This window comes from Pogoniulus pusillus, chromosome 23 (assembly GCF_015220805.1).
Source record: "Pogoniulus pusillus isolate bPogPus1 chromosome 23, bPogPus1.pri, whole genome shotgun sequence".
In the NCBI taxonomy this organism is placed as follows: Eukaryota; Metazoa; Chordata; class Aves; order Piciformes; family Lybiidae; genus Pogoniulus; species Pogoniulus pusillus.
This window is the reverse complement of record NC_087286.1, coordinates 13,324,496-13,351,908: the sequence shown is the minus strand read 5'-3', so window position 1 is coordinate 13,351,908 and position 27,413 is coordinate 13,324,496. Positions and strand designations below refer to the sequence as shown.

The 27,413-nt window shown below is 41.7% G+C and overlaps 1 protein-coding gene across 3 annotated transcripts in view; it reads left to right on the top strand.

The window, feature by feature from the left end:
• The window catches only part of CCNY (cyclin Y), a 97,380-nt gene that overhangs the window by 45,235 nt on the left and 24,732 nt on the right, over positions 1-27,413 (top strand). The window contains exons 2-5 of one of the 3 annotated variants that reach the window (XM_064162574.1): positions 5,815-5,889; positions 11,493-11,527; positions 23,468-23,568; positions 26,736-26,771. In XM_064162574.1, the coding sequence (XP_064018644.1) occupies positions 5,815-5,889; positions 11,493-11,527; positions 23,468-23,568; positions 26,736-26,771 (247 nt within the window). Of the gene's footprint in view, positions 1-5,813; positions 5,890-5,998; positions 10,369-11,492; positions 11,528-23,467; positions 23,569-26,735; positions 26,772-27,413 lie in introns of those variants that run through there. The other 2 variants (XM_064162575.1, XM_064162576.1) reach the window with 2 other exon arrangements.

Here is a 27,413-nt window from a genome sequence, read left to right as displayed (position 1 = left end):
CAGAGGAGGCCATGAAGATAATCAGAGGGTTGGGCACCTATCTTGGAAGCTTTAGGATGAAAGCAGATGCAGCTGTTGTTATTACCAAGTGAAAGCAGCTTATAAAATGCAGTCTTGTTTTGTTTCAGAGACACTGATGTACACAAGTCTCAAATGGAAACTTTTCTGCTAGGTTTACTCATAAGGCTTTCTAAATGCAAGGTTGTGTTGTGGCTTCTTTGCATACATTATGGTGATTTAAAGTCTAAGAAAATGGATAATAGTAGTGAGAGATTGCTTCCTTCAGTCTTCTGTCTTTGCTCTTAATTCTTATCTTCATGGTTTTGCTTCATTGGACCATAGAAAGATGAGGAAGGTTCTCTCAGCTGAGGTATCCATTTAACTCTGACTAACTCCTCAGAGAATGATGATAAGGTCATGTTTAAGGGAATATTGTCATTACATTTAAGTGGCTCATTGCTGTTGAGAGAGGAGAGCAGCCCACTAGAGTGCAAATGAGACTTTAGAATTTGATTTCAGCAGCTTTTCCTAGGTTCAGGGCTGGGGAAACTCACTTCCTAGTCTGCTCCTGGAAAGTACTTCTTCTGTTTCTCTTCCTATGGATGCCTCCAGCTCTTTTGTATGGGCTGGTGCAGCAATTTCACTCTTCCTACCAGCTGAAAAAATAACATCTTGGGTCCTGCTGGGGAGTGAGACACAGCCATGCTGTTCCCCACACATGTTAGGGCACACTGGAAGCTCTGCCCTTCATGTCTCTGAGAAAGCCTTTCCTTTCCTTCAGGTCACTTGTGCTTCCCTTTCCTTCTACTTCTGTGGCAATTGTTTTCTTTTCCCTTTTGACAGAGTGCCTAGAGCCCTGCAGGGCTGTTGCTTGCATTCTTCTCATTTCTTGATAAGCACCTTTGTGTTGCTTTTGTCGTTTTCTACCCACCAGGCCATGCCAGGCAGCTGCTCTGTAATGTCAGCTTGTGGGTGGAGAAAAGATGGCAAAGAAGTTAAGGAATTTATGTAGTGCCTGGTCAGCTGCAGGTTCCTCTGTGGCATGCCCTTGGTAGGCATGAAGTACCTTTCAATAACTAGGAAAACCCAAAAAGCCTTCTGGGCCAAAGAAACGTGGATTGATTTCATTTTAAAGCAGACAATAGGTCATTAAACTAATATGTGACACTCTCTCTTTCCTTAATGGTAGCAGTGGTTGTGCAGTGGTAGTGAGAGCTTGTGGTCCCAGGGTGAAGGGAAGGAAGGAAAGGTAATTTCACCAGATGACTTCAGACCAAGTGTTTCACTTGGTTTAGACTGTAGGCCATTCTTGAATCTGCATCAGGGTTTCAGCAGTGCAAGCTTACAGAAGTTTCATTGTTCAACAGGAAGGAAACAGCATCTTATTTTGCTGATAGAGTAAACACATTTTCAGACCTGCTGCCTGGGCTGCATCCCACGTTCGCTGCTACAAAAGCAGTGACTGTGTTGGTTGTTCCTGTTTGTGTCATAGCAGGAGCTTTGATACATGGTGCTCAAAACTTAGCTGCTACAGCACCCATCCTTCATCCTCTTGTGATGCCTGGTTCTATCTCGATAGACTCATGAGTTGAAGAAATGATTCTTGCTTTTGTTCAAACGTTGCCATGTCCTTTTCTGGTGTTAGCTTGCATGATGTGTTCTGACCACAACCCTGCAAATGTGACTGGTTCTGAAGCAGTGCAGCAGCGTTGGGTGCAGCTTTAGAAAGTTTACAGATGTACCACTGGGATTTGCTGAGGTTTTGTGCTTAATAATTTAAATATTGCTATTTCTAAAGATTTCATAGAGCTTAGGCTAGAAGCCCAGGGGATCGTCTGGTCTGACCTGCATATGAATCATAAGGCAGTAACTTGCATGTAGCTGTTCTTAAATTGACCCTAAATACTGCTGCTGGACTAAAGCCTGAAGATGTTTGTCTGGAGGAATGTTCTGGAAAAGGGAAAACATGAAAATAAGTTGAGTGCTTATTCCTTCAGTGCAGAGCTTTAGTGCTTAATTATCCTCCCTTTTTTCATGCAAGTTCATAATTAAGATCTCTCTGCTTTCTTTCTGCTCTCATTTTCCACTGTTTTTGTTACATTGTCTGCCAGATGAGAGGGAGCTTTTAATACTTGTTTTTCTCCCCTTCTGAAGGTACATGTGAAGTACAGACGTCTCCTGGTTCCCCTTTTTCATCAGCTAAACAGTTTGAGCTCAGACTCTCATTAGAAGGCATTTTCAGCTGTCCTTCAGTCATGCTTGCACTCATCTGAAATGTCTTCTTACCCTTTTCTGAAGAGCAGACTGGCTGTATTCAGTGGTTTTGGTCTCAGTAATGCTTTTTGAAGTCTTGTTTTGAGATTTAAACTCTTGCCTGGGTTTCAGCCTGTGCCTGAAACTAAACTCTTTTACAGTTTATTTGTTTTTGTGACTACTGTAGCTTTAGAAACTACATCTCTTGCAATGTATAAGGTGAAGGCGAACCTCATTGTGGGCTTCTCATAGTTCTCTTAAGCTTCAGCACCATTGCATACAAAGTCTGCTCTCTCCCCTCCCTCCCTTGGAGAGAGTGTGAATTTATTTGTGATAAATTAGAGATTTGAGTGATTATTTAAAAAAAATTGTTAATTTTGGCATGCTACTAAGCAAGGGAAGGAATGCAATCTTAAGGGTATTTGCATACATTTGTAGCTACAGACGTGGCCATCATCTTCGGTGGTGAGAGAGTTGTGTATCATTATTCAGTCTCTTCATTCTGTAAAATGGTTTTAGTGATAGATTGGTAAGAATATGTTGTCCAAAAGGCATTTGTTTGCAGTTTGACAATATATTTAAGACATCTAAGGTCAACTAGGGACTGAAATCTTCCTTGTGTTGTGAGACTTCCTCCATTCTGATGTTCCTGTGTGCCAGCTGTGGTGGTGTGGAGTGATGCGGTCTGTGCAGATGGCCTGTGAGATGCTCTGATTTGCTTAATGCTTTTTTTTTCTGGGGCAGCTGGGAGTGATCAAGTTGCAGGCAGACACCCAGTAGGGCTTCCTTCTGCCTTCAAGCCCCTAAGACCCATACTGCTCCTCAACGGGAGGCAGGCAGGCAGGCTCTCTGAGCAGCACTTTTCCTCTGGCTACCTGGTGCAGGATTACCTGCGCTGGCAGGCTTTCTGCTCCCCACACCCATGTTCTCCTCCTGGCTTTTGTGCAGGCAGTTTGAGCAAGACAGGTGGCTGTGTTCTATGTGCAGGATATCCAGGATGTGAGGGAAGGAATGTGTAGAGAAGATGTGTGGTGCTTTGTGGGGTTCAGTGGTGGGAAGCAGCTGCAGCCACTGCCTGGCAGCGAGTAGCTGCATCTCCCAAGATGGTTCAAAAATCCCTGGCCTGGCCTCCTCAGCTGCTGAGATAGGATTTTGCTGGCCTTCTTTCAGCTCCTGTTAGAACAGTAACAGTTTATCCAAGGGCCAGTGCTTTTTGGTAGGTCATAGTTTTTCCAGAAAGACTTGAAGTCCTCTGTTGGTTCACTGCTTCTGCATAACAGCCTTTCATAACGCAGCAACCTTAAATAGTTGCAACTTGACTGCAAGATGTGGCAATTTCTTTTTAGCCCTGCAAGCAGACTGTAAAGCTGTACTGGGTTGTTATTGCTTCCTGAGCAGATGATTGTCTAAGCCTGAAGGGAAGGAATCACTTGTCTGTTTAGGGGGAGTGTTTTATAAGCTGAGTTCAATTTCATGTTGCTGGTCCTATTTTGTGGATTGAACTTGTGTTGCTATCCTTTAGATGATGTATTGAAAAATGATTGGCAGTGGTTTTAAAATAAAAACCAGGACTATTTTTGTTTCTGGTGATGTGTGTTTGATAGAAGTTGATGATGAAAGGCAATGCATTTTGCTGCTGAATCCTCTGTAATCCATGAATTGCATCTTGAAATCATCTTAATGGAAGAACTACCCTGAAATGGAAACTAGCCTTTCCCAGCATCATCTAGCTCATTAGATGGCTTTGTGTGGTTTTTGTTTGGGTTTCTTCTCTATGTCTAAGTAAAATACCGGAAGTGAGAGGAAAGCATTCTTTCTAATTCTTAGTCCTTCATGTCAGAACTCCTAGTGGTAAGATGACATTCACAGTCACAGATTGCATTGGGTTGAAAGGGACCCTGAAAGGTCGTCCTGTCCAACCTCCCTGCAGTCATCAGGAACACTGCTAACTAGATCAGGCTGCCCAGGGCCACATCAAATCTGATCTTGTGCCTCAACCACATTCCTGAGCAACATATTCCAGTGTCTTATCACTCTCATTGTAAAGATCATCTTTCATGTGTTCAACCTAATTCCTAGAATTTTGCTGCAGACTTCGGTTTCTGGGAGAATCAAAATTACTTTCCCATGAAACTCCCAGATTTCTTTTTCTCTCTGGCTGTGGTAATAATAATAAGCCCCATTTCCACCTAAGAAATTGCCCTTTTGTGCTTCCAGGCTTTTCCTTGTAAGAAGAAAGATCGTGTTTATTCCAGAAATGATGTCGAGGTGGCAGCAGTGTAGCAGGTTGCTCATCTCTTGGGCTGCAGGATGCAGGGAGATGAAAAGGAAAGCTAGAAAGCATAAAGGGGAAAAATACCAAGAGAAATTACATTTGTAAGGAGGTGGTCAGGAGGAAACGGCAGGGAAGTGGAAGACCAAGTAAATAAAGCAAGCAGAGAAGGATGATAGATAGTGAAGGAATAGGGAAAGCTGTAGGCAGGAGAGCTTGACCCCTGGGCAAAAAGATCTTGTTTTGTTTCTGTAAGACATGGGACTTAATTTCCAATTTTGCAGACCTTTCACAGAGGTACAGAAGGGGAGTAAGAGAAACAGAGAAAGCCTGGGCTAGTCACAGAAGATAAACATCTCAGTGCTCATACGTAGTCTCACATAAATGCCTGCATCAGATGTGAGAGACTGTGTATCCAGAGATCAAGAGAACATAAGAGAGCCAAGGTTAAGATAGTCACACTGGCAGGGCAAGAAAATGATAAAGAATGATGTGGTATTTTTAGTAGCATGCTTTCAAGTGAAGGCAGGCAGAAAAGAGTTCTGACAAATTGGTAGTGAAGTGGAATTTGGGGACAAGTAAATCCGATGGATTTTAACCTTGATGGGGAAAATAACATTCACAGAATTTTGTGTAGGCTCTGGCAGAGTTGGATCTTGAACCCAGTGAGTGTTTTTAGGGCTGGTTTGGGAGGGGGGTGGGGGTGGTGATTTTTAGGAGTGATAGCAGGGATTATGTTCATCTGGGAAGTGTCAGGAAAGTTCCAAGTTTTTGTAATCATGACCATTTCAAATGCTCTGGCCTGGACTTACCTTGTTTACATTCAGCTGCAGTAAATGCTTATTTTAATCACATCTAATCCTGGAAACTCATCTGTCTACAGAGGGTTGCATATTTGTTTTGTAATACTTAATTCTTCTCTAACTACACATAACAAGCTGTGTTCCTGTGCTTAGTGATGCCTTTGAGGCATGGTGGGATGAAACTGACAGTACATGGATAATTCCTGACTCTGTGTACAAACTTTTCAAGCAGCTTTGTCTGTTTTAATCCAAAGGAGCCCTTAGAACTGAAGCCTAATCCCAAAGCTGTGTTGATGCAAATGATTTGCATGCCAAAAAGAGCCACTTGTGTGAAGGAGGATAAAAAAAGTGGGCCTCAAGATGGATTTTGTTTTCCAATAGCTCCTTAAGTATGTAAACTTGGTCTTATTAAAAAGAATGAGGAAAATCTGCGTATGCCATTGGGTAATCTTAAATGTTTTTGTGCTCTCCTTTCTTTCTTCCCAGATTTGAACATGGAATTCAACCCATCAGATCACCCACGGGCCAGTACGATATTTCTCAGTAAATCACAAACAGATGGTAGGTTACTGAATTTATTACGATATTTGCTCTTGCAGTTCTCTCTAAACCCTTTATTAGGCTTTAATTTATAGTTCCCCTCCCTCCACCCAATCCCCCCCCCAAAAAAAAACATAAAAAAGAGGCTTTTATAGGTATCCTGATAGAGTTCAAAGAAGTAACATCTTTGGCTAATGATTCATCAGGTCAGTAGCAGAAGGTGCACATTTGAGTTAAATGTAATTATATCCAAGAAGTATTTTCCCTAAATCCATTTTTTTTGTGTAACTGTTGGGTGTTTTTTAAACTCTGGACATTTAGGCCTCACTTCTGGGAAGCGTGTGGGGAGTATTTTCTTGAGAAGATGCCAGTTGATGTTAGTTAAAAGATGGTCCAGAGGTTCTCTCTGACACAGCTGATGCTGTAAATGAGCTCGGTACTGGATGTTAATACCAAAGCAATCCCCTCCCACACAATCCATACTCTCACTCGGTATGGATTTTGTATAGTCATGTCTTTGAATTTTTTAATTCATGGACAAAATGATCCCTCTGGAATTCGATCTGTTAAGCAAGCCTTTTGATAGAGTTAGTAGAATAAAAGCCATTTATTCTGACTCTTTCATTCCCTGTTGGATATGTATGACCTGTTGATTTAGAAGTAGATGAATAATCCATGCAAACCACATTATTTTCTACCAGGACTTTCAAAGCAGTCCTTACATTGTAATACAGACTCTTCAGCATCAACTCTTTGTCCTTCTTTCTGCTGCCTATAAATGCTAGGTTTGATTTACCTGGTGTGCTGCACTGTCAGACACATTGCTTACAGAAAGAAATGCAGCTTTCTCTTACTGTGTATTGTGTGCTAATTTTTGAGTGTGGCTAGAACAAGGAGGATTTACATTTAGGCCCTGATTGAAGAGCTGATTATGTGAGTACCTCTTTTGCCCTTCAGGTTGTCCTTCTGAATTCAGCTCTCGTTCTGTCAATGCCTTATGATGTGCTTTTGGATGTGATTTACCATTTTAATCTGATTTAGTAGTCTGTCAAATGAACAGGAGAGTGTTTTCATAGTGCACTGTATTATGAAGATTGATGTCTGTTTTGTAGTGTTTTTATAGTGTTATGAGACTGTATAATCCCATGTGAATGCTACCTGTTCCTTGTTACAGCTTTTTGAAGGAACATGCAAAAGAAATCCCAAATCCAACAGCTAAAATGTTTATTTGGCCTGATGATTATTCTGACTTGTAGTAACAGTGGTTAATTTGTTGCATTATGGAATTAATTGTTAGCATTTTATTTAAATTACAGTTTGTACCTGTTCTAGAGTTGAGCTGTGAAACTTTATTCTAGTTTAAGTAATCCGAAGTGAGCAAATGAGTTTAGTGAAACAAATAGGAATATTATCAAGAACAGTGTAAGGTCTGTTTAGCCATCCTTGATCATGGTGGAAAGAGACCAAAAACTCTTTTGCTTGCATGTAAAAAGAAAAAAAACAAACCCCAAACATTCTTCATACATTTGTGTTGCCAAGAACCATCTAGTCCTGGTGGATCAGCTCACAGTAGTAAGCATTTCACCTGGCTGTACTTTGGGCCCTCTGTTGGAACCAAGTGAGCTGTGGCAGTTGCTACACTATTCAAGGATGTTGCCTAATAGCAAAATGCAATAAAATGCTTGTTAAGGGGAAAATATCAAGGTTGTTTTTCATGGTGTGCAGGCACCCTGCTGTGGTGTTTAGGGGACTTCCAGCACTTCTTAGGACAATGTAGAAGAGAAGAGCTGAGCTGGCAGTGTTGAGGAGACCTAACATGGGCAAAAACTACCTCTCTCCACTATTGTTGGGCTGGCAAATCTTCCTATTGCTTGCAAGTGACAATACTTTTGTAGATAGACCTGCAGACACCTTAAAGACATACTCTGGAGAGTCAAGGGGCTTCAGGAGTCAAGGTTTCACCCAGGGTCTGCCTGTGACTTGAATGTACGTCACATGTTTCTAGAGTGGGAAATGGCCAAATCCATCAGTGTGTGCTAGAGTGACTTGGTGATGTTACCTTCAGGCAGTTCCACACTGGGCTGTACTCTTTCAGTCTCACTGGTAATCCTGTCATCCTGTCCTGGCAGAGGATTTGTGCTACAGCTGCTTGTGACCTCCCCAGGTACAGTGAGACAGAGTATCATCTGAATTGTTATCTGAAGCTTGGATGCTATGCTAAGCATCTAAATCTGTCCTGTCCCTCTTAGTTGGTAGTCTGAATGTGTCCTTAGTTATTTGAGAGTTCAGTGAACCTTCAGAAAAGTTGAAGACACAATAAATACTAATTCAATTCATCACCAAAGTGGCTTTTCTAAATGTTTTTAACTCTGTGTGGAAGTTTCTAGGTGTTGAATCTTACATGAGTAGCTCTCCCTGCCCAGGTAGCTAGTAAAGAATATCATCTTTTATATAAGCCTTTAGCTCCTGTGAGTGCAAGGTCTCTCTTGTTTACTGAATTTGGCCTCTAAAGCAGGATGATCTAGGTAACTTAAAAGCCATGCACTGTTTATTGTGTAGTTGTGTTTAAGACCTGGTTTCCAAACCTCAGCATGTTCCTTAGAAGAGGGCAACAGCTGCCTTCAGGGTGCTGCTGATGGTCTTCCTGTAAGTGGGTTACATTTGTCCACCTCACTTAACTGACCTTGGGCTTTACACGTTCAATGTACTTGCAAAATTTAGCAGTATCACTGCAACAACAGCTTCAGACAAAGGGGATTATGAAGCTGTATTTATATAGTGGATAGAAGTGAAGTAACCTGCACTTACTCTTTAATACTAATTAGGACCAGCCTCCTGACTGGGATAAAACAAAGGCATTTCCAGACTCCCACAATATGAGACAATTTTACTGCTGTTATCCTTAAGGATTTGCCTTCAATCCTGATGTAGGTAACAATAAGATGGTCTACAGAAGTTGCACAAAGAAAATATATGTTACAGCTCAGTGAAAAATACATGGATGCAAACACACATTATGTACATACATGGTTACACACATACATATACATGTACATTATGTACATACATGGTTACACACATACACATACATGTACATACATGTATGTGTGTATCCACGTGTTTTTCACATACATGTACATGTATGTGTGTATTCCCTCACTCCCTTGTATTTCAGGAGAGCACATTTTCCTACTACTGCAAAAGTTCAGCAACAGCACCTAAAAGTGCCTGCAAAAGTAGGAACAGACCTTGAAATGAGGAAAACTTATACAAGCTGGCAGCATCTTGTTTTCCACTTGAAGAGTTCCAGCTTTCATGTTTTCAGATGTTAGAAAGAAAGTAGATGTTGAGTTGTTTAAACTGGCCCTAAATCTGCTCAGCCTCATTTCATCAAACTCTCATGCTTGAAAGCCAAAAGCCTGCAGTTGCAGTTAAGATTTTATGCTACAAAATGACTGTTAATGATAGCTCTATAGTCTGGTCTGTGCTGTGTGATCACCTTTAAACTGGCTGAAGCCAAGTGATAGAATTACCTTTTTGCAGTCATTTTAGCTCAACAGAAGAGGTCTTTTGCTCTGTGCAATAACTGTCTTGTTTAAAGAGAGGGGTGTGATCACAGAAGAGAGCAGTTGTGACCAAGTGGGTTTCTACTGTGCCTGATTTCCCACTGGCATATCCTCTGGAAAGAGCTGAGCCTTGACACTTTGGCAAAGCAGGCCAGAAGCTCAGCAGCACAGAATCCAAGCTAACTGAATTTCTGTTATGTGAGAAAATAGGAGCTAGGAGGTCAGTGTGGTAGTTAGAACATGAAGCAGTACTTGAGCAGGAAGAAGGGAGGGGTGTGTGTGTGTAAATACATTAATATATTCTTCTGGAGATTGGAGATAACAACTGGGAATGACCTGTGAGTGATCTTCTTGCCTTGGTAAATAGATGATTGTGCTTTCATGGGGAATTGAATACAGGATACAAGAGAAATTATAGAAAAGGAAAACTAAAGTGAGGGGGAAAAAAAGTCATGAAAATGGAATTTGAAGTGTATGTGCAGGCTGTCTTCATAGAATTTAGTCCATAAGAGCTTTGTATATGGTAAAATTATGATTCAAGCACTGTTAAATAGTTAACTGTGAAATTTTGGACACGGTTGATAGGCTTTTACTTTCGAGTTATGTACTCTGTTAGGTTTACATTCAGCTTATCAGAATGAATTGCCAATAATTACCAATTATTGCCAATATTTTGTTGTTTCTCCTTTTGATTCCTTATGCCCCTTGCTGGTGATAAATGCAGTGTGTGGTACTTAAATGCAGTGCGTGCAGTGTTCTAGCAGGATTTCAAGAAGTTGAACTGTTTACTAGATAACCAGAATTTCCCTGCTGTTCCTATTTAATGCTGTTTCTTACACAATGTCCATAATTGTGGATCTGAGCATGTGCTGAGTGACATGGCTAACATCTGTCATGTGTGATTCTCCTTTCTGCTCCCTGGGAGGAAAATTATGTAAGGACTTTTTAAAGTTTTTCTTATTTTTCTTTTCGTTTTCTGTCTGCATCGAACACAATTGCTTCACAGTATTCACATACAGCCTTGGTTATGTGAGATTGCTTGCTTGTTAGCAAAAGACAAGTCACAAATTCTGGCTTCTCATCCAACAGGGAACGGACAGGCTCTCCCACCATTATCGGCACTCTTGTGTTGCTAAGTGCGTTGGGTTGCGTAGCTTTCGACTCATGGTGCACCAAAAGTGCATTTAATCACCTCCAGCATGAAAACATTATTATTTTAATCCTGCAGTTTGATTTATGTGTTAGTTGCCTGCAGACTTGTATCCTAAATGCTGTGGTATTTTCACTGGAACAGAGCTCCACAGTCTCTCTATGGGGTGAGTTAATTGGGGAAGTGCTTTAAAAAAACCGAGTGTGTTTAATCAGCTGTATTAAACATTTGCCTGACGATTAAGACTCTCTACGTCTATCTCACGTTGTTGCTGTTCATTTTCTGAATGTTTTGGCCAGTTGTGGCTTTGACTTGCAGCCCTTGCTTGTGGTAGTCACCAAAGTAAGGAATTTGCATTGTTACATCCCCCACGAGTAACAGTTTCAGGCTTGCAGCTGATAGTTACAGAAGGCTGTGGTGTAATGCCTCTGGTTTCAAGGCTGCTCTGTAGGAGTTGGTGCACAGTAATGATGAGAATTTGCTAACTCTGCAGTGTAGCCATTGTGGTGCTTTCATACCTGCAAGGTAGTGTAGGCCACTTTGCAGCAAGGCACCTTGCACGGAAGCGCTGGTGGCTCTGGAGTACCCCCACAGAGAACTAGTGACAGACAGTAAATCCACTGCTAACTTGGACTGTAGCTTGCTGCATATTAACTTTCCCATGAGGGCCAGCGCCTGGTGAAGTATCCAAAGGGATGGGAATTTTTATCCATCATCACACTAGTAAGCCCAAATGCATACAGATCTATGTTCCTCCTGTGTTCATTATATAGCTATAATTGGTTAGTGCAAAAGCAATTCTAATGTTGCACGCAGCCCTCTGGTCATTTTATTATAAATGGTATATAAGAAGCTTCATCAGGAAAAATAGTCATGTAATATTTCTATCATATTTTGTGTTTTTGCAGTGAGAGAAAAACGCAAGAGTCTCTATATAAACCACGTAAGTGACAATGCCTCGCTACGCAGCTTTCTCCTGGCTGTCTCTGTGATACAGTGACTAAGTCACCGCGCGGGATTTCGGTGGTGGGGAGAGGCTGCTGGTGCTTCGAGGGGATGCTATGCAGCAGGATCCACAAGTAGAGACCTCGGCTGTTGAGTTAGTGGAATGGCTCTGTCGGTGTCAAGACAGTGTCACACTCACAGCCATGGTGTGCGGGTAACTGGTACCTGGGACAAAGAGCTGCACACGTCTGTTTGATTTTTAAAGTGATTGCCAGAACTCTCCAAACTTTAAATCACATTTGTATGCAGGTTTGCTTTGGCACAGAGCCACAGCATTTGATATTTATACACAAGTTCTGAAGTGCCTGACCAGTGTTGATGCAATGTAAATGTGTGTTGACGTGTGGTACATGCTGAGTCTGAAGAGCGAGGTTTAATATGCTTGTGTATCTTGGGCAGTTCTCTTCTGTTTGAATCTAATTCTCAGTGAGGCTGAGAGCAAATCTTCTGCTGCCTGCTTTATGTGCAAGACCAGTTGGTGTTGTTTGTACCACTGAAGTACCTGGAACCGGTGCTGCTAAGCATTGTGTTGAAATAGCTGGAGTTGTGCCTCAGTAAAATTCAGGAGGGAAAGACCTAATTGTCTCCCGAGTGATATTTGCCTTTAAGGTGAGGTGGGAAGAAGTTCTCCACGTTTTATCTGGAAATATAGGCTATTGTTTCATGGTCCATTTTTAAGCTGGTACAGATGCTGAGAGAAACAAATGTGCTCTACAGCCTCTGCATCTTTTTTGCTGGGGCAAATGTTTGTACAGCTCCAGTTAAACTGGATTGGAGCATGAATGCAAGAAGATTCAGCATAGCCAAAAGCAAAAATGGGTCTGCTCCTAAACATGATTCTCTTCAGGGCTTGTCCCTGCAGAAAGGAAGTGGGGAAAGGCAGGAATAAGCTGCTGAAGTGGGATGAAAAGGCAGGACTGCTTCAATTGTTGGCAGAGCTGTTTTGTGCTGAGTGTTTCTGAAAGTGCAGCCTGGCTTCAAAAGCAAGCTGAGTTTTTCAGTTTCCCCTGAGCTGAGATTTTGAGAAGTCGTGAGATACTGTGAGGCTTACAAAAGCTATAAGGTAGGCTCCACCTGGTGAGAAGATATTCTCACAGCTTCTCACTCTCTATTCCTCGGTAAACCGTTCCATTTGTTCAGCCTGCACGTGGGGATGATCTGCAGCATAGCTGTGTCATAGAATCAACCAGGTTGGAAGAGACCTCCAAGCTCATCCAGTCCAACCTAGCACCCAGCCCTAACCAATCAACTAGACCATGGCACTGAGTGCCTCATCCAGTCTTTTCTTGAAGACCCTGAGGGACGGTGCCTCCACCACCTCCCTGGGCAGCCCATTCCAATGGGAAATCACTCTCTCTGTGAAGAACTTCTTCCTAACACCCAGCCTATACCTACCCTGGCACAACTTGAGACTGTGTCCCCTTGTTCTATTGCTGGTTGCCTGGGAGAAGAGGCCACCCCCCACCTGGCTACAATGCCCCCTCAGGTAGTTGTAGACAGTAATAAGATCACTCCTGAGCCTCCTCTTCTCCAGGCTAAACAGGCCCAGCTCCCTCACCTTCTCCTCATAGGATTTGTGCTCCAGGCCCCTCACCAGCTTTGTTGCCCTTCTCTGGACATGTTCCAGCACCTCAACATCTTTCTTGAATTGAGGGGCCCAGAACTGTCGTTATGAAATGATTTGTAAAGCGAATGCACTGAGTTCCTGTAAACTCACTGTGTGCTCAGTAACTTCCAGCATGCTTTTTTACCATCAAAACAGAGGCTTGAGTGCAAAAGCAAAAGAATTTTTAGACACTGCAAAGCAAGGAATTAACTGAGTTTCTGTGGCAGTCCTCCCCGGGTCGTGGCTGAAATGCTCACGTGTGTGTGAGTCAGACTGCGAGTGGATTCCTCTGGCAGATTGGACAAAGATGACTCTTGCAAATGCTGCTGCTGGAAGCAGCTGTTGCAGGTCTTGCTGTAAAAGATTTTTGGGCAGTGCTGGACTTGTTGCAGAAAGGAGAAAGGTGATCATGCTGCTGAGGAGTTGTGTAGTTAGTAGTTTAATGTAGCAGTTTTTCGCGTTGACACGCTAAGCATTAGACCACTTCCCCATTTCTCTCTCAGTGAGTTTTTTATTCTCCTGTTAATTTTTTTTCTCAAGTATCATTTAAAGCAGTGGCTAAGGTTGCAGCAATGTAAACTTCCTTTTAGAAATCTGCTTTACTGCTACCTTAAATCTGACTTTGTTGTATTTACAAAGAAGCTAAAAATAACCTTTATGAAGGCAGAGTCCTTACCGTGGCTTCCTCTGTGTGTCCTGACAAGTCAGTTAAGTTTTTTAGCCAGTACTCCTAAGTTACATTTTCAAACGTGGCTCATAGTACTTGAGTTGTTCAGCACATCTTTAAGTATTCATTCAGCACCTCCTAAACACTCAGTCTGCTAAAGCTGACACACACACACCAGTGATCATTTTTTAAGTGCTTGCTGTGGACTTCAGCTGACAACTGTGTTTAGGTCTGTAGACTGCAGGGAACTGTTGTAATTTCCTAGGCTGTCGTAATTGAAGAAATATGAGGGAAGAATTAGCCTTAACAATTATATGTGACAAACGATGGTGGCATTTACATGATAAGTGAATTTATTCTGTACTCTATTGATCAGTTGGTTCTTTTCCACCATTTTTCAGTGCACTAAGTGCATTTCTAACAGGAGATACTGCAACTCATCTGTTTCCTTGCTGATGTGAACTGCTAGTTCCCCACATCCCTGGAGGAAACAAGCTAGAGGACGTAAATTTTGGAGCATTGCTTTCTTCATCATAATGCAGCAGTCTTTTATGGGTTTTCCATAATGTCTTTTTTGCTTCTTTGTTTTGTAAGTTGTCTGTACTTATTTCTCACAAAGGGAGAGTAAGATGAGCAACTAATTATTTTTTATCCCTTACTGTATTATCATCATGGTTATTTTGCAGGCAGAGTCAAACATTCCTCAGGTGCTGAGGGTGGCCCACTAGCAAGAGAGTTAGCAAGCCAAGTTGTGCTTTTGCTTTTTTAGCTGCTTGTCTAGTTCTGTGCAGTAACAGATGAGAATAGTAATTTATAAAAGTATCATGTTTCCTGGGGAAAAAAGTAATGAATGTTGACCGTTAAAAAAGGTGAACTTTTAAAGTCTGCTCACATCGTTGTTCTTTTCCTTTCTTGCTTACATTTGTTTGCAGAATAATTTCATTGGCTGAATAGTTTCCCTTTATCCCCAAAAACTGTTAGTGGGTTTCTGCTTTGATTTGCTGCACTTTGTCAAGACGCAGTAGTTGCCACATATCATATTCACCTTGTCAGTAGGTGTGATGGAAGAAGTCAGCAGCTGTTCTTTGTCTGGGGTGGGGAAGAGAAGGGCAGTGGAATTAAAGTGAGGGTGCCAGGGTGCTGTGGAGAAGCTGTCATCCCTCGGTGTTGCCATGGAGCCCACGGAGAGAGACAACAGGTTGGGAATGGTGCTGAATCCTTTGCATCCCTGTAGGTGTTGGAGCTTACCTACTTACAGTGTACTCGGCATGTTTGGTTTCTTCCAACCTGTTTTAAGTTCTAAGCAGTTGCAGCAGACTCTACTTCCCTTTCCCGCTGAACTGGCAGCTGTTGCTTTTTTTGTTATGGCTTTAATGCCTCTTCAGTGTGCACTTGTCTTGTCTTTTAATCTGCTTAGTCAAGCTGCTGAGGGAGGTAAAGATGCAGACAGAGATAAAAGCATTTCCTTTTTCGGAGAGGAGAGATTGCTGTTGGTATCTCTCCTGTGCAGGGAAAGCAAACAGGAAGATGTTTTATGGGGGCATGGGGGGGAAGTGGAAAAAGAGGGAATTTTTCATTATTGTTTGCAGGGGCTAGTTCTAGGTGCTGGGGGAAAGGAGCAGGACAGGCCAGGGAAAAACTGTTTCCTATATCTAGAAATTTTCACATCCAGACAAGAAGAAAGTGCTCACCTTGCCAAAGTGCTTTCTTTTGGACAAGATATGCCCTTAGAGTTGAATCTGTACTTAGGAACAGCAACATCCAGTAAAAATAAGAGACATACTTTTTAATATTGGAATGCATCTGAAGTTAGGTAAAGGAAAAGAAAAGGGAAAGAATATAAAGATAAGTAGCATCTCTCTTTTATACAGTGCTTTTTTATTCTGGAGGTGCTTAATGAGCCTTGCAACAGCAGCATCCTTTCAGCATCATCTTGTTTAGGGGTCTGGATATGACTTCCACTGTGCTACCCAGCAACTGGCTGTTCCAATCCCAGCAGACTAATACTATTTTTGTCATTTTTAAGTAGAAAAAACTATCATCTGTGTGTATAGACCAAAATGTTTTCAGCATCCTGGGGAAAAACTCCTTGGCATCATTCATGTCAGAACCTGGTCTCCATAACTGACCCTGTCGTGATTCACACTGGGGTGAGCATCTTCCCAGCAGCAGTGCTGCAGAGACTAGCAGGGAATGGAGGGGTTATTTGCTGTACATAGCATGGAACAGTTTTTGTGATCCTTTTAGCATGCTTGAAATGATGCATGATATTTGCTCATGTCTAGCCCCCAAATTTTCTTGTCAGATTGGAGAAAGAGGCCGTTGTGCTTCCCTGTTGCAAAACTACTGGGTATGTGACTGGTAATGAAACATTTTGAAGGGTAAATAAGATACACATTGAAATGGAAACACAGTCTGAAAAGTGGTTTAATCTGTGAAAAATGCAAAGCACAACGTAAAATGTGAAATGCTGGTTTTAAGTGGACTGCCTGAGGCTGGCTGTTGTAAGGATTTGTAACTGCTGTCAAATTCCTTAAGATATTTTAGTGAACATTCCTTACTCAAAGAGAAGAACAAGATAAACTGGAAGATAGATTAGAGGCTTCTCAAATGCTCCTGAACCTCTCCTAGAGATTGCTTAATGTGGTCTTTGCTCCTCTCCATTGCAACATCACAAAAAATACAGGTCTAGAGAGGGCTTTGCAGAGTATCTGATCTCTCCTGCAGATTCTCTGTACGTTCTGATTCCTAGCAGATGGTGCTTAAGGTGCTTTTCAACCTTCCAGTAAGTTAGAAAGAGCAGGTTTGCTTTAAAAAACTTAGTATTGTCTTTCAGCTTCTCTTCATGTCCTCTAGGATGAAGACTTTTTACCTCTCCTATCTACCTCAAGTCACAAAGTTATCTATGAAGTGACAAACTTTCTTGGAGGGAAGAAGAAAATGTCACTTTTAAGTTAGAATGGGAGCATGAGGGAGAGCTCTTTAACGAGGTTGCTATACAATAGGTGTTGTGCTGGGAGCCTAGTGAAGCCCCTCTGGCCAAACTGCACAACAGTGGCAATTATACTCTATGTAAATACAAGCCTTTGAGCTGCCTTTTACTGTTCAAATAGACATTTTAATCTTTCAGGTTTGTAAAGCTGGGTGCTTTATCAGTGGGTAAGGCGGGGGCTGTGTGTGCTGCAGGGTTTGCCAGTGATTGTTGAGGCCCCCAGGAGCGCCACTGTGATGGTTTGGGTGTTCCCTGTCCCCCCCCACTTTAGAAATCACCCAGACTAGACTCAGCCGGCTCTGGAAATGTGAATGCAGCTTATATTTACAGCTTAGCACAATGTACAAGCAGATATTTATAGTATATACAGTTATAGACAGAAATAGACAAGGTAAAAGGTAATACAGGAACAGCCCTCCCAGAAACCTGAGTCCCCAGGAGCGGCTCTCAACCACCCCTGCACCTTCCCCCTACCCCTCTCAACCTTACCCCAGTCCCAGAGAAGAATAGAGGTTCAGCCAGGGGGTTAGGAAGCAAAGTGGATTAGCCCCAAAATTGGAGGGTGAGGTTAGAGAGCAAGATGTAGCTCAGCCAGCAGCCCGAGTGAGAGTGGTGCCAAGTGTGTTACCTATGTTTTGACTTATGTTTTTATACGTCTCAGCAAGCCTGTGAGCAAAGTAGACATCACCATTCTAGCCTGCTTCAAACTAGCACAGCCACATATGCTGCCATCATTTCCTATCATTGGCTTGAATAAGAGCAAGCTTTGAGAGCAAAAATCTTGCAAGTACAGATCTAGTCTGAGGCATCAGTTTGGCACATTACCAAGCATCAGTGAAACTAATCAACTGAGGACAAGACTGAATCATGTCATAGACTGCTGAGTTGCAATGGGTATTGCTTAAGAGTTATTGGACTAGATCTTTCCTTTTAATTGTAGCCATTGGCAAAGGAAGCATGTAATGGCGCAGTGCCCTGGAGGTGAATACATCTGTATCTAGCCACTAAATGTAGATAGTTGTACTCTACTATCAAATTATGCAAGATGAAAAGAAATGCAGGAGCTTTGCAGACCTCTGCAGAGCACTCTGCTGCATGACCTGCTTGATCTGGGAAGCAATCTGTTGACCTGTAGATTCATGTTTCTTCTATGAAAAAGGTTGTCAGAACTAAATCACCCCCTTGAAGCTATGGAAGATCCTTGAAACAGAAATCTCCTTTTTCCAAGTCGGAATCAGTGCTGTTATTTTGGCCTGTGGCTGTATTTTGGCCTCAAGTGTGCTTTTACATGCCTGTTAGCACTTTGGCCAGGCTGTGGTGCCTGGAAGCTAGTGGGCATGCCTCCACAGATGGGTGCATGCAGGGCTCCGCTCTTCCACGGGCAGAAATGCTGCTTAAGAGCATCTTTTCAAGTAACTTAGACCAGGTTGGATGGAAGAAGAGACAGGACTATCATGTAGGGCAGAAGCTGCAAATGACTTTCTAATGGACAAGTGTATAAGAGCACTGAAGAAGGCTGAAGTTCCTCAGCTAAGCTGGAGGCTGCCTGGCTGAAGGCCAGCTCTGGCACAAAAGCTGTGTGGCTTTGTAAGGGAACTGTTGCACCCAAGTGAGCAAACCCTGTGAGCAGCAGGGCAGAGTGCCATGCTAGGGTTGCTTGAGAGCTTCCAGGACAGAGCTGGCTGGGTTTGGGTCAGTTTGCACCTTTCTGTTAGGTGTTTCTACCACAAACCACTGCTTTAATAAATGAAAGAGTAACAACACTTCCCCATTCCAGACAAAGTTAGCTTTAATTTCTGAGTGATGTGAAAATGAAGGCCAAGAGAAATTCATCATTTTTCTGTATTCTCGTTGTGAATTACTTAGGAATTTGTTGTGATTCCTGTCATATCTTATGGGGGGCTACAAGAAAGCTGGGGAGGGACTTTTTAGGATGTCAGGTAGTGATAAGACTAGTGGGAATGGAACAAAGCTAGAAATGGGTAGATTCCGACTGGATGTTAGGAAAAAGTTCTTCACCATGAGGGTGGTGAGACCCTGGAACAGGTTGCCCTGGGAGGTGGTGGAAGCCTCATCCCTGGAGGTGTTTAAGGCCAGGCTGGATGAGGCTCTTAGCCTACTCTAATGTGAGGTGTCCCTGCCCAGGGCAGAGGGGTTGGAACTAGATGATCCTTGTGATCCCTTCCAACCCTGACTGATTCTGTGATTCTACAGCAGGTAGATAAAAGCAGTTCTGCAGAGCTCAGATGATTATAATGGCAAACAAAGCCTTTGTATTTTACAAATCTGTTGTTCAAATGTCTTAAAATGTGATTTGGAAAGTTTCAGGATGCAGCAGTGATATTCCTGTAGTCCTAGCTGTGCATGAGAGAGAATCTGCTGTTCTTAAGAGCCAGAAACACCTGGCATTAATGGAAGTACATTGCATCTTGCTCTCTTGGAGCTTGTTCTGTAATACACATAAAAGCTTAGCAAGTTATAAAGCACTTTTTTTCTGTTACACAACTTTTCCTGTACAGAGAGAAATTCAAAGCAGCTTTAGCTTAGTCATTGTAAGATATAAAGTTGGCATTCTTAATGATTGTCTTTGGCTGAAATGAGGTAAATAACAACTGCTCCTGGAGTGAAGAGCTGCAAATTGTCTCCACCAGAAAAAGTCACAAAATAGTAGAAAAATGGTCCAGAACTCATCTACAGAGGTTGTTTGGTCTGGTTGCTTGCTGAGGGGCAGAATCCTCTATCTAGGCGATTCTTGCTGTGTGTCTGTTTTGCCTCTTTACAAAACTTTTGGTGATGGAGATTCTACCCCTGCTCAAATCAGTCAGGCTGTCCCTGCTGTTAGAAAAAAGGTTGAGCATTTCTTTTTCCATCATCTCTTCTTACATTTTCATGTCTAATCTTAATTTTCCCTAGTTCGGTGTAAGCCGACTCCTTCTTGCCCCGTCCACAGGGGTCACAGAGAACACTGATCTTAATCGGGACTCCCTTCATCATGACTTCAGGCCATTGTTGTTGCTTTGTACCTGGAGAAAACCTCTCCATTCTTTTAGTTTTTCCTTCTAAATCAGATTTTCAAACCTCTGATAAATCTTCAAGCTCTCTCCTCCTGACTCTGAAATCAATTCATCATTCTAGAAGTACAGTGGTCAGAACTAAATGTAGAATTCCAGCTGAGCAGAGTGGGAGGATGTTAACCTTATGCATCCTAGACAACATTTTCCTCTTTTTATAGAAGACCTCTCTGTGATTTAATCCATACTGAGCAGACCAGACCTCTGTGGCATGCCCTTCAGCCTTACAATTTGAAAGTGATCCCTGGATAAACAGAGCGCAGTTTTCCAAGCAGTTTCTACCAGTGGTGGATTCCCTGTTTTGTCCTTCAGGAATTTTACATGAGATGAAGTCAGATATCTTGTTGAAGTTCAGAAACATGGCATGTAGTGAAGCTCAGCTCGAGTACAAAATACTGCTGCTGCAAGTTAAAGTACTTATAAAGCGAATCCCACCTCACATCAAGCTTTTGATTTGTTAGTATATATAATATCAGAGGTTGTTAGGGCTCTGTGTGTCTGTGCTTACTGTAGAGTTTGCATTATGGGATTTGCAAAAGGAGTTGAACCAGTCCTTTCTTACCCCCATGTGAGCTGTAACGGTGAGGCAGAGCCAGTGAAGGATCCCATTCATGTTACAGCTAATGTTTGGCTAATTCTTCAAAGGCTTTGTACTCTTATTCAGCTCTTCTGATTTGTCCAGCTTAGAGCCTCTTTGGCTTCTCTTAATGGAAGATTCCTGTGGTCAGCCACGATGGATTTGAAATGTGAAGGCACTAAGCTCCTCTACAGTTTTGAGTGTGGACTTACTCCATGGAAATGGACACAGAGGTTTCTCTGTGGGGCCATACTAAATACTGAGATGGATGCTCAGTAACCTCTTTGGTCCTTTGCAAGAATGGAGAAGATTCTTGTGCAGCACTTCATGGAGGTTCAGAAAAGCATTATTTGACTGATCTGTGGGCCTTAGGTGCCCTCCAGCATAGTCAAGATAGAATATAAACTGAGGGTGTTTGTCAGTGATTTGAAGAGGCAGAAAATCTGTTACCTGGCATAGCACATGACTGCAGCTGGATGTCAGAGCTGAAGCTGAGAATGGTGATCTACTGATAAGTTTATTATTCCCATGGCACATACATACATAGTGAGTTTACATTTGGCACCATTCTCCAGTCTGGGAGAGGTACTCCTTCCTGCCAAGCTATTATGAACAGAAAGGAAAGCATGAGACACTACATATTTTACTGGAGTGTGAAAAGTTCTAAACCTAACAAAGTGTGATGTGGGCTGAAAGCTGTGGAGTGTTCTGTGATGTGGTAGCTGCAGAAATAGAGAGTGTGGCTGCAGTTATTGACACGCATCAAATGTTAGAGTGCTGTTTACACAAGAAAATGTAAATCTGATAGTGGTGTTGCTACAGAGCTGGTTTGTTTTTTACTCATGCCTGCCTTCAATGAATCTAGTCTGGTTATCTTGAATTTTATCTAAACCCTTAGAACAATGTGTTGACACTTAGAATGTAGAATTAGAACTTTCCATGGACTTCTTTCTTTCTTTAATGATGCTGAAATGTCTATACCTCTCTCTTTTTTTCCAACCACTAAACAGTCTCATTTTCAGCTAGTTTCAAGTTGCTGTGCCCTAAGGCATGCCTGTGTAAGGTACTCAACAGACTAATCCAGGAATTTGAACTAAACTGGGGTAGAGTAAAAGCTATAAATCACCAGCCCCCTAGTAATTCTCTCTGTACACATCAGTGCTAGATTTGACAACATTAATGCCTCCAGTTCTTCTAAATTTCTTGTTTATTGCCTTGCTTAAGGTATAATAGCTTGGAAGGTGAACTTCCAAAGCATTGCAAAGTACCTTTCCAAACTTCTGGAGAATATTGAGAGGAGATGATTTTCTTTTTCCAGGCAGGCTCTTTCACTGCCAAGAAAAGCAGCTCAGCCATGTTTCTGATGGTTGAGGTACCTAAATAGGATTCATTGGTGAGCTTTGCAATAACTTGAACATAATGTTTCTACAAGTGTAACAGGATCAGATTTTCTTTTCAATTACCAGAAGACTGAATGCTGTTTCACTTGGAGCTGGGAAAAACAGAAAGATGACTCAGATGCATGTAGATTCACCAGGAGTGAATCTGCCTAATGAACGCTGCTGAGAAGTCTGCTGCCTATGGAAAATGAAATGTTAGTGAGATGATGGAATACTGGCACTTAGAGGAATATCTATTTTGGAAATTAGGCAGGGGAGCATTTATTGAGGTAGGACTCGTGAGACCATAGCATAGATGCTCAGTAGCTTGGACCTGGTCAATGCCTGTGGATTCCATTGATGGTATTGGCTTTGATCTCCCGCTGAAATGCTGGAGAATGCTCACATTCATTGTGAGGCAAATTTAAATGTCCATATTGATGTTCCAACTGAGTTTTATATCTGTTCTGTTGCTGGTTAAACACATAATTTGAGTGGTCATAACTTTCCTGACACAAGTTCTTGGTCCATCTATTCACTAGCACAGGTACAATAAGAAACATAGAATGGTTTAGGTTGGAAGTGACCTCAAAGATCCTCTGTTTCCAACCCCCCACCATAGGCAGGGACACCTCCCACTAGAATAAAATGAGCAAGAATAAAATCAGGGAGCATTGATGGCTGTGATAGCTACTGGCTGATATGGTGAAACTATTCTCTTTAGATTGCTGGAGTGCGGGCTGCTCTTGAACAGCTGAAGGAGAAGCCCTCTAAACGTTATTCTCTCATCCTCCTCCCTGGGAGTGTTTGAGCTGCTCAGCCTTGAGCAGCTGAGTCTAGTTGAGAGGTGTCCCTACCCATGATGAGAAGATTGGAATAGATGAGCTCTGAGGTCCCTTCCAACCTAAGTCATTCTGAGATCATTGGATGACACTTTATAGCTGAGCTTTTCAGTGTTTTCCTGCAGCAGTGCAGAAATAGGATTGAAAACTGCTGGGAACTTGTTCAGTTAGGAGATACATTTCGTTTTGTCTCGTGTATCTACTTTCCTTTGCATCCTTTGATCAGTTTTCTTCCTGTCTAAGGATTCTTCTTGTCTTTTAGAGTTTCTAGTAGTTTTACTGTAAAGGTCTCTTTGCCCTACATCATTCTGTTAGGGCTTGCCTGGTTGGGTGTTTCATAAATTCTCTTTTCTCTGAGCATGGTTTGGTATCTGTTTCTAAATCAATCTTTATTGTTAACATGACTTTCCCTTTCACTCTTATGGATTGAGATCTAGATCTTATTCAGCCTTGCTTTGCCTGCATTTGAGTAATTCTGCACAACAAGTGTTGCATGGTCTTGGAGAAGGGAGGGATGGAGGGGAGATTTGGGTTTGAAAGTGTTAGTCAAGGCACAGGCAGGGATTGTTGTGACTTTTGCACTGGTAATTATTTCTGAACTTTCTGAGCTGCTTCCAAACACAGTCACATTACTGTGTGTGTCATTGTGAGAGACAGAGAAATTTGGTTTATTCTTACATTGTCTTAGAAAAATGCTTCTCTCTTACATAATTGCCATTGTTCTTTTGCCTCTTTTTGTTATAGCATCCTCCTGGGCAGTTGAGAAGGAAGTACAGTTCCTGCTCCACTATTTTCCTGGATGACAGCACAGTCAGCCAACCAAACCTCAAGTATACCATCAAATGGTGGGTTGTAGGATTACTCTTTTTGTCATAGACTCTACATTATGTTCATACGTATTTGTGCAGGTGTGTTGCTAAGCAAGCTTCAAAAGGTTTAGATTTTGAAGTAGTAAATGTGTGTAATCCAAGGCAGTGAACAGGATGAGCAAAGAGTATTGCTCTTATTCTGTGTCCTCCTAATACTACAAATCTTAACAGAAACCAGCAACAAAGTCCTCACAAATCCCAGAAGCTGAAATCCATCGGTGCCCAACTGGGTGCTTGCTTTGCACTAGTCCTCAAAATTCACTTGGCTACTTGTTCATTCAGACTTTCAGAATGACCTGAAATTGAGGAGCTCTTGTCTCTTTGAGGAAATACTCATTTGGTGACATTTCCTTCTGACTTTCTGAAATGGAAATGACTTTGCCTCCAGATTCATTTCCTGATTGAGTACAAGGGCACTGGCAGTTTATTATACAGCAGTGAGGGGCTTTGGATGCGCTGCACACATGGTCTTGGGTGACATCTCAGATGATCATTTCAGGTTTCACTGATGCCTTTTTGCATTTGAAGAGAAATCAAATTGATTTTTATGGAGTGTTGTGCTTTACATTTTGTACAGTAAGAGGGGAAAAATGAGGGAACAAATGTTCAAGCATTTTATGCTGTTTTGAGTTGCTTGTAGGGTAGTTACCTCGGTGTACTTCAGTGCAAGAATTCAAGACAGAGCCTGTGCTACAGGGGCACTTATGTGAGAGACAAATACAATCAGACTAACACATCCAAACAAATCTTTAATGTTGGTGGTCACTAAAATATTCTTAGTTTTTCTATTTAAGGAAAAAAGGGGAAGATGGAGAAGGGGTTTGCTGTTAGAATGACACCTTTTACCCTCCTGGTATATCATGCTCTTCTGCTCTAAAGTCTTTCCATGCAGATTTTCATAAATGCATTGTTTTTGGTGGGTTTTGTGTCCCTCTCTATGTCAGAACTGAGACTGCTCATGGAGAGAAGAGATGAGTTTGGTTGACTGCAGCAGCCGAGAAGAGTTTTCAGTGTGCTATCGTGGCCACCAGCAGTCTCCTGAGAGGAGGCAGGGGAGGAGAAGGTGGTGACATTTGGGAGAGATTTGGAGTGCATGAAGGAGGGCAGAGCTATAGGGAGGAAAAGGTGTGTGTCAGGCTGGAAGGGCTGATTCTGGGTCCCAGGAGGAATTGCGCAGGGCTGGGGCCAGGCTGATTGTATGGGGAGGGTTGGAAACTGCAAGGGGTCAGAGAGTTTGAAAAGGGGTTGTGTGGGGTAAGAAACTGGACTTTGGCACGTGAAGGGTCTGAGGAGTCTTTCCTCCTTCTCCTCTCCTGTCTGGCTGCACATTTACCGGATTAAATGTGAGGAGATGGTAGGATTATTGCTGCTGTAGTGCAGCTTTGTTTCATGCCCCCATCCTGGCAGTCTCTGCAGGTAAAAGACTCTTGCAGATAGATAGAGTGGTGAGGGATGTATTTTGACCAGCTCATTTTTCTGGGTCATGTAATGCATTGGTGAGTTTAAAACACTAGCTCATGTACTGGAGATATGCAGCATCAGTGGGGTGGCCAGAGTAGGGTGGTGGAAAGCTCCATAAGCTTCTTCCCTGCACTCTGAGTGCTGGCTGAATCAGCATGTGAAAAGCAGAAGAAAGCTTGGATCTGAGCTAATCTATTGCAGCTCTGAAAGGCCTTCAGATTCTGATAAGGATTCCTAAATAGTAAATATTTTCTAAACTTAATTTGATGTTGTTGTTTTTTTCACAAAAGCAACCATATGGGCACCAAGCAGAGCTCTGCACATAGATTCTTACATCTGCTTTCATAAAGTGAACTGCAAGTGTGTTCCTAGGGGCATAATTTAAAATCAAATTCTAGGACTAATTCATTTTGGAGAGAGCTTTCAGTCAAATTAAATTCATTCATAAATGTGCTTTTTGTGTTCAGTGAAGAGTGCCCTTTAAATGTCCACAAAAGCACTTATGATCTACAGGCTTGTAATGCAGCCAGATAAAAGCTATAATGCTCATACAAAGTTAGTAAAATACATTTACTTTCAACTAAGAAAAAAATACTTTCCCTTACATGGCTTAGAAAAACCCAAACCTGAAATCAGTTAGCATTTTGCTAAAGAGATAGTTCCAACCTGTTGTTTCCCTACATGCAGTATGCCAGCTTTCATGCAAGAAATCTGGAATAAAATTGCAGAGCAATCAAATGGCTCTTTTAAAAGGGGAATTTTGCATCTGTATAAGACATAGGCATTATATAGTGAATTGTTGACAGATTGTCAGCAAATATAATTCCCTTCCCCTTCCCCTTTAGCATTGTCTGGGATTTATCCTACTGGCACAAGTAGGAAGGGGTGCTGCTGGATCTGCTTTATCCTTCAATAACTCTATCATGAGTAAAGCATGTGTCCTTTGATAAGGCTGGAGTCATGAGTAGGAGGCTGGAGAAGAACCACGAGAAGCCACTTTTTAATTTTCTTCAGGCTCAAATGTGAATGAGATCAGTTAGTTTTATATGTAATTAAAATCTTAGCTTTCTGTGAGCATAAAGACACTTTTTGTCTTTGTACAGAATATAAACAGAGGTACTTTGTTATGTGGTTGGGAACATGGGAAATGCATAATGCAGTAAGTTATTCAGGGAGTTGTCTTTCCTGAGTTAAAATAAGTAACTCGGTGCCATAAAACTGTAGGAGCCTGGTATTTGAGTCTGGTATGTGAGTAACTACATAGAAAGAGAGCCAAAAGTTAATGGATTTAAATAGAAAATCATAAGCCAACAGTGATTAAAACATTGCACATTAGTCTGGCAGCCTTAGCAAACAATAATAGAGAATGTCCAAGGGCCACAGTGCTTTGTCTTGCACCTTGGAAGTCAGGAGGAGTTTTATCATTGTCTGCAGGGCATTAAATGGAAGATGTCTGCAGCTTGCTGTGTGGAGTATCAGTATTTTCATTTCTGCTGAACGTGAGGCACTTGGGGTTTTAAACTCTCTCCAGCAGTTGTCCTGGTATCTAAGAGTGAAGAGACTAGGCTGTGGAGCATGAGTTTTGTCACACCTTCTGGTCGCTTTTAAATCTGCGTGTTAACATGACAAATGCTAAAGAATCTGACAGTCCTGAGATATTAACTCTGTGTTTTTCTTTACAGTGTAGCTCTTGCAATATATTACCACATCAAAAACAGGTATGTGAATAATGAAATCTTCTATTGAGGGTATCTTTAGTCCAAACAAATCAACTGCCCAAATCCTACAAACCCTTTCTTTCTTTCTTTCTTTCTTTCTTTCTTTCTTTCTTTCTTTCTTTCTTTCTTTCTGAACTTCTTTCTTTCTTTCTTTCTGAACTTCTTTCTTTCTTTCTTTCTTTCTGAACTTCTTTCTTTCTGAACTTCTTTCTTTCTGAACTTCTTTCTTTCTGAACTTCTTTCTTTCTGAACTTCTTTCTTTCTGAACTTCTTTCTTTCTGAACTTCTTTCTTTCTGAACTTCTTTCTTTCTTTCTGAACTTCTTTCTTTCTTTCTGAACTTCTTTCTTTCTTTCTGAACTTCTTTCTTTCTTTCTTTCTGAACTTCTTTCTTTCTTTCTTTCTGAACTTCTTTCTTTCTTTCTTTCTGAACTTCTTTCTTTCTTTCTTTCTTTCTTTCTTTCTGAACTTCTTTCTTTCTTTCTTTCTTTCTTTCTGAACTTCTTTCTTTCTTTCTGAACTTCTTTCTGAACTTCTTTCTGAACTTCTTTCTGGTAGTATTTTTTTTTCATTTACTATGCCAGAAATGAGAAACATTCTTTTGTATTTACATCTATGTTGTTTTGGCTTAGGAAAAAAAAAC